Raw genomic sequence first — 7,581 nt, 5'->3', positions numbered from 1 at the left:
TGGCTGAAAAAAACTGATAGTAAGAATATTGTTGGAGCTGTTTCTGTTCAATTTCAGTGCAGCTTTTGATATCATTGAGCAAATCAAATCTAGTTTCTCACATGCGCTGAATACCACAGGTGTCGAACTTACAGTGAAATGCTTACTTACAATCCCTTAACCAACAATGCAGTTTTTAGAAAAATATGTGTTAAGTAAAAAATAGCTTAGCACAAAATAAGAAAGAAAAGTAACAAGTAATTCAAGAGCACCAGTAAAATAACAATAGTGAGGATATATACAGGGGGTACCGGTACAGAGTCAATGTATGGGGGAACCGGTTAGTCGACGTAATTGAGGGAATATGTACATGTAGGTAGAGTTAAAGTGACTATGCATAGATAATAAACAGAGAATAGCGCCAGCGTAAAAGGGGGGGGGGGGCAATGCAAATAGTCTGGGTAGCCATTTGATTAGATGTTCATGAGTCTTATGGCTTGGGGGTAGAAACTGTTGAGATGATTTTGGACCTAGACCTAGGTGGTCTTGAGTTTTTTTCCCCCTCTGGATGCACATTCAACATGCTGGTAGAAATGATGTAAAACAAATTTAAGTTTCCCTGCATTAAAGTCCCAGGCCACTATTGCTTTAAAAACGTAGGTGTTATGGATTTGCATTCTCTGCCTTATCATTGCCTATCAAATAGAACACAGAGGGGTTTCTTTAATTGAAAACCTCTAATGCAAATTTGGTTGAGTGTGGTGTACCGCAGGGCAGGCGGCTAGGGCCATTATTATTTTCTGCATTTTATTAATTACCTTCCACTGACCTTGAATAAAGCCTGTGTCAATGTTCAGTGACGACTCAACAGTATACACATCCGCTACAACAGTAAAATAAATAACTGACACCCTTAACATAGAGCTCCAGTCAGTTTTAGAATGGGTAACTAACAATAAGCATTTTTGGGGGGTCAAATCACTCGCTCAATGCTAAACCTCATTTAGAGCTACTATTGAATAATGTAGCGATTGAGCAAGTTGAAGAGACTGGACTGCTGGGTGTAACCCTAGATAGCAAGCTATCATGGTCAAAACATATAGACTCAATGGTTGCTAAAAATGGGAAGAGGTCTGTCCATGATAAGGCGTTCTTTCTTGACATCTCAGTCAACCAGATACTGTAGGTCCTACAGGCCCTAGTTTAGTTTTTCTGGGCTACTACCCAGTTGTGTGTTAATGTGCAGCAAAGAGAGACATCGGTAAATTGCAGTTGGTCCAGAATAGAGCAGCACGTATTGCACTTAGATTTACACGGGGGGGGTGACTTGCATGTCAATCTCTCCTGGCTCAAAGTTGAAAAGCAGCTGGCACACAGTTCAGACACTCAGCGGTACAACACAAGACATGTAATCTTCACAGTCCCAAGAGCCATGACTACATGAAACTCTCTGCCACCCCAGGTAACTCAAGCTAGCAATAAAACCAGATTCAAAACCCAGATCAAAGAACACCTTACGAGACACAGCCATTTTGATATATTTTGTATTGTAATTTGCACTGTATTATGTATTGTATCATGTAAGTGGGTGGCCTTGCACGAGCCTTGGCTTGTGCGAGCCGGAATGGCTCAACGGGCAGGAGCCATCTCCTTTTTCTGAGGTGTGAGGCAGAGACAGTAGATTATGTAGTGTTTTGTAGTATTATGTTGTGTTAGGTACAGTATATTATGTCTATTACGCATGTTATTTGTTTTGTTTCCTGTTTGAACCACCGGAAGGTTAGCCCCTCCCTTGGCAGCTGCTAATTGGGGATCCCAATCAAATACGAAATACTAAACACAGAACATTGTGCCAAATCAGTATGATTTCTATATTGTGACTTTCTGACATCATTACTATAAGACAACCAATGCCAGAGAGAATCCTCAGGAGAAAATACTAAGAAATGGGGAAAAGTTACAAATCATGTCACAACTAACTGCCATATTGGACTGTAGTGTCTGAGGGACCCACAGTTGAAAGGGCACATATCTAATATATTTTGCACCAGATTCATAATGTCTCGTTGGCCATGTCCAAGAAAATAACCAGTATTCATACAGTATGTTATCTGAGACAATGGCAGAACTAACATTAACATGACAATATTCAAACATTATCCGAGTGAATGCGAGTCTGTGGAGATACCTTAGTTTACACACTCCATTGTGTACTCGGGAGTAGATCATTTGAGCTAATTCCTAAGCAAATCACTATATCGCAACGACCGTGGCTACGCAAACAGCCATGAGTCAATTACTTATTCCCTAAGAGCATCTTGTTGTTTTAGTGGCCACATTCAAGCACAAGGGCCTCTAACTCCTAAGTAAACTCTCATGCAGATAATTGACTTGTAGTCGAATACCTCTGTTTGTTCCCGACCCGTCTCCGGGTGACCAAGACCAGGCGCTGAGTCACAAGAGAGGGCCTTTTGTTTTGTGTTTGGCCGTCTTCGGTCCAATAATGCCCCATATGAAAGGAGCGGTCTCTTCTCATTGGCCCCGGCCTCCCCCATGCAGCCCCCCCATGCAGCCCCCCATTAAGCCGGGCTGACACAATGGGAGCGGTGGTGGGGACGAGAGCTCCCATGGAGAGCTTGCTCTTCACTGGTCTGTGTGTTTATTTAAGCAGGAAGTGAGGAAGCATCTTCTCTAGAGGAAGAGTGGTGGAGGGGTGGCTATCCGTCAATGGGACTGGATGTCAGCTGTTCCCAGGCCAGAGACACTAAGGGACACACATATTGATCTGACAGTAGTGTAGGAAAGGCCTGCTGATCCTAGATCAGCTGCACTGACTCAATGATTCAATAGTTATAAAAAGTGGTTGGTCAGAGCTCTGCTGGTCTCTAAGACTCCACAGTTTCCCATTTTAGACATGCAATGCCCTGCACCCACACGACGATGGCAACCCCTGACCCTCCATCTTTAATATTGAATGGCGGGTGCCTTCCCTGCAAGAATTTATAAAGTAAACAATTCTCCTAGCTCCTGCCAGTAATTGTACTCTCCCTTTCCTAATAGAGGCGATGTGCAGCAGGAGAGAGAGAGGGGGGAGGGACAAAGGACAGTTAATTTGTGATTTCCTCCGCTCATTTGAAGGCAAATTAAGTGTCAAGCAGCTAATACAGAGCATATTTCATTTTATGAGCTTTTAATTTAATTCTGTCGGCCTCATATCGCCCAGTGCTGTTAGCGTAGCCTAACGCTCCTTCGTTCCTCCCTCGTCTGCGGCACCAGGCCATAAATAAACATGTTTCAATTATACCCATCACAATAATAGGATAGGATTCTGTTCATTTGCGACGTCGGTTAGACGGCAGAACATATCATGGGAAAATGAGCCGGCGGTGGCAGCTTGTTTTTCTACCGGACACAGTCCTAGCGTTAGCGCTGTTAGCGTTAGCGCGGCAGCTAGCGTTAGCGAGGTTGGATTGATTGTACCGCCGCAGGGCCAGGCCCACTGTAATTACCAGCTATAATGAGAGCCCTGCATGGGGAAGTAATGGCAATAATACTCTACTGTGTACTTAGCCATATCTTTAAGAGGGCTAATAACGATTCATTCTGCTCACTAAGGAGAGCTTGTCTTAAAACAATTCAATATTTCTCTCTGAAATACCCCCACCTGTCCCCCTGGTCCCTGAAGGACTGTGCTTGTTCTCTCTGTGTGCAAGACCACTGACTGCATTGTTGGGGGTGACTGGATCAAAATGCTCCTTTATAAGAAATTCTTAAAAACACTGTGCATTAGACCGAATCGCCAGATGTATGGTTCCAAAACAATACTGAGTACTGTTACAGTCAAAATCTGAAGCAAAACTACAGTGGCCTACATAACTCTGCCATCTGTAGATGGACTATACAGACCGTAAACTTAACTTCAATAGCGTGTAACACTGTTGCCTACTCTAAAAAGCAGCAAAAGTAATGACATTGTGAGCGGAGGACCGTAGGTTCCAATTTGAAAGGGACATGTGTAACTCGGTAATGTGTGTACTAGTACCCAAGTCAATTTGAATAAGACCGTCCACTAAACAACCGACTTGTAATCATGAAAAATGGGGCCTTTCAGCGCTGCGTGTCGTGTTAAGCAGCAATACAAGTGGATGAACAGGCGGTAAGTACAGCGGCGACCACGCCTCCACTGACTGGTTGAGCAAACGAAGCGCGCCAGCCAGATAACTCCTGTCTGGACAGAGAGCGAGTGACTGAACACGTTTGTTCGGTGCAGCGCAACTCCCCCCCCCCCCCCCCCCCCCTAATTTAATTCAGTGGGTTCCATGTCTCCCACTTCCCCCTAACCTGTGCTCCAGGTCTCTCCAAAGCGCCTTTGACTGATAACAAGCAGGACTGTTTGTTTGAGCCGTGTTGGCAGCGCGTGTTCTCCCCATTATCTCCACATAAGCTAAATGCTAAATTATATTTGGTATTTTGTTTGCGGTGACACAGGGCATCAATCATCCACTCTTTTTTATTTCCTCACCTCTCCCTCTCTCCTTACCTCAGGGAGAGAGGGAGAGGGGTTGAATGGGGGGGAGGCATAAAAAATTCATTACGCTTAGTGGCACATCGGCAAGGGAGAGATATGACTCCCGAGCACGAGGGAGGGTGAGGGTGGAGTGGGGGAGTTGATAATGATGAAGAATATAAAACATAATGCTGCCCCATCCAATTTGTCCCCGTCGCGCACTGATCGCTTCCTTCCTGTCTCCGGGTTAGAAACTAGCACCGCAAGGGCAACAGAACATCCACTGCTAGTCCTCACTGTTCAGACAGAACAGAGGGAGAAAGCGGTAGAAGGAGAGACAGAGAAAGAGAGGGGAGAAGGAGGGAGACTGAATGAGAGTGAGAAAGAGAGAGGCTAGTGTGTGTGTGTGTGTGTGTGTGTGTGCGCGCACAGAAACTGAGGGAATCCCCTAGTACAGAGGACATTGATGTGTAGCTGCTGACCTGGCCAACCACGTCAGTGAAGCCTTAGGAGAAATATGGGAATGGGAGACTCAACCCATACATGTTCCTCTGCTTAATGCACTTACTTATGTGTGATCATGTATGTGTGGCGGGGGGGAGGGGGGGGGGGGGGGGGGGGGTGTATACATGGTACAGTGCATGTCAGAAAATGTGTGTGTGAAGGTGTGTATGTCAGTACAGTTATTTGTGTGTCAGTGAAGGTGTGCATGTCAGTAGAGTTACTCGTGTATCAGTGAAGGTGTGCATGTCAGGTTGAGAGTTGCATCGTCTCGTCTTGACAAGGCTTGATCACTGTGCTTATGAGAATCACACGCCCCGGGCTCTCGTCTCCATGTTTCTGACACGTGTTCATTTGCCTGTCTCTGACATGTGGATCATGTTGCTGCCAGACAGGGCCCGTGGCCTTTGATCTGGGGAGCACAGAGCATCTCTGAGGAGGATGCAACACTCCCAGAGAAAAACAGGAGAAACATATTTATATTGTCATTACCACTACTTTGAGTTGATACTGACACCAATGATATGATACTAATATCCAAAAGACTTCTCAGTAGGCCTGACAAACTATGCATTATTTTCTGTTGAGAAGAAGTGTCTCGGTGTGTGTGCGGTGCACGTAAGAGGGGCTGTGTGTGTGTGTGTGTGTGCGTGCGTGCGTGTGCGCGTGTGTGCGTGTGTGCGTGTGTACAGTCTGTGACACTCACACGTGCAGCGGGGGAACAGGGGACGGCTCGTAGATGTAGCGTCCCTGGGCGTGTCTGTCATCGATGGGCACCGGCGGATGGAAGGCAGGAAAGAACTGTGGCGGGGCTGCATAGGGGTAAGAGAGAGAGAGAGAAAGACAAGGGGACAAATAGAGAAAAAAGAGCGTTAAACAGACCATCAGCTTTAAAGCACATATCTCTTTACCAACCATTGAATCGTGGTTGTATTGACTCAATGTGTTTTTATGGGCATTCCTAAGTAATGTGCTTCTTCAGCCGGTCTAAGTGCAGAGTAATGAAAAGCAGTGGTTGATGGCTATCTTTCAGGAGGCCCTGCCCAAATGAGACCTCATTAAAAACAACTGAACTAAAAAGCCTCACTGCCTTGGAATGTTCACTAGGAAGTCCACCTAAAACAACTCAGGGATATAACTCAAAATAAACAGAGACACAAATTAACTGCAAGGGGACGGCGCCATTTTTATTTTTCATGCTGTAAGGCTGATCAGGCATAAATACACTTTTTACACAAAGACTAACACTGAGGAACAACCACTGAGGGAATTGGGAGAAAAATTGAGGATGTGTTTGGAAGCAGGGAAATGATTCGTTACAACTGTCTGAAAGAAGTGGGAGGCTGTCTAATTCCTCATATAAAACATTAAAACATTTGCATAATATCAGCTCCCAAGCACTTGGCTATTTTTACCACGAGAGAGAAGCTGCTGAATTTTTGCCAGGGCTGGAAACACACAACTACAGAAGTTCAAGTATCTTCACCTCAATTGCACCCTCTATCCCAGGGTTCCCCAAATGACGCCCCCCCCCACAGGTGATTTTATTTGGCCACACAAGTTTTCAGAACAAAAAATAAATTAACCAATGCACTACTGGTCAAAAGTTTTAGAACACCTACTCATTCAAGTGTTTTTCTTTATTTGTACTATTTTCGACATTGAAGAATGATAATGAAGACATCACAATTATTAAATAACACATATGGAATCATGTAGTAACCAGAAAAGTGTTAAACAAATCGAAATATATTTAATATTTGAGATTCTTTGTTGACAGCTTTGCACAGTCTTGGCATTCTCTCATCCAGCTTCATGACGGAGTCACCTGGAATGCATTTCGATTAACAGCTGTGCCTTCCTCAAAGTTAATTTGTGGAATTTCTTTCTTTCTTAATGCGTTTGAGCCAATCAATTGTGTTGTGACAACGTAGGGGGGGTATATATGGTACAAGACCAAGTCCATATTATGACAAGAATTGCTCAAATAAGCAAAGAGAAACGACAGTCCATCATTACTTTAAGACATGAAGGTCAGTCAATATGGAACATTTCAAGAACTTTGAAAGTTTCTTCAAGTGCAGTCACAAAAACCATCAAGCACTTCGATGAAACTAGCTCTCATGAGGACCGCCACAGGAATGGAAGACCCAGAGTTACCTCTGCTGCAGAGGATACGTTCATTAACCTTTTGCGTGTAGGGGGCAGAATTCATTCATTTTTGACTACAAAACGTACCCATTTGAAACTGCCTATTTCTCAGCCCCAGAAACTAGAATATGCATATAATTGTCAGATTAGGATAGAAAACACTCTAACGTTTCCAAAACTGTAAAAATATTGTCTGTGAGTATGACAGAACTGATATTGCAGGCGAAAACCTGAGGAAAATCCAATCAGGAAGTATTATTTTATTTTTATTATTTTTATTATTTTTATTATTTTGAAACCTCTCTGAAACCTCTCTGTTCCTATGCATCCCTATCCTCCATTTAAAGGGATATCAACCAGATTCCTTTTTCTATGGCTTCCCTAGGGTGTCAACAGTCTTTAGACATAGTTTCAGGCTTTTATTTTGAAAAATGAGCGTGACA

The 7,581-nt window shown here is 44.0% G+C and overlaps 1 protein-coding gene across 3 annotated transcripts in view; it reads right to left on the bottom strand.

Moving 5' to 3' along the window:
* LOC109899441 (transcriptional activator GLI3-like) overlaps positions 1-7,581 on the bottom strand; it is a 141,199-nt gene that overhangs the window by 59,945 nt on the left and 73,673 nt on the right. For all 3 annotated transcript variants that reach the window (XM_031836079.1, XM_031836078.1, XM_031836080.1), the window contains exon 4: positions 5,694-5,799. In XM_031836079.1, coding sequence (XP_031691939.1) covers positions 5,694-5,799 — 106 coding nt within the window. The remainder of the gene's footprint in view (positions 1-5,693; positions 5,800-7,581) is intronic.

Source organism: Oncorhynchus kisutch, linkage group LG11 (genome assembly GCF_002021735.2).
Source record: "Oncorhynchus kisutch isolate 150728-3 linkage group LG11, Okis_V2, whole genome shotgun sequence".
NCBI classification, from domain to species: Eukaryota; Metazoa; Chordata; class Actinopteri; order Salmoniformes; family Salmonidae; genus Oncorhynchus; species Oncorhynchus kisutch.
Note: the sequence above shows the minus strand (reverse complement) of the source record. Positions and strands in the feature narration are given on the sequence as shown.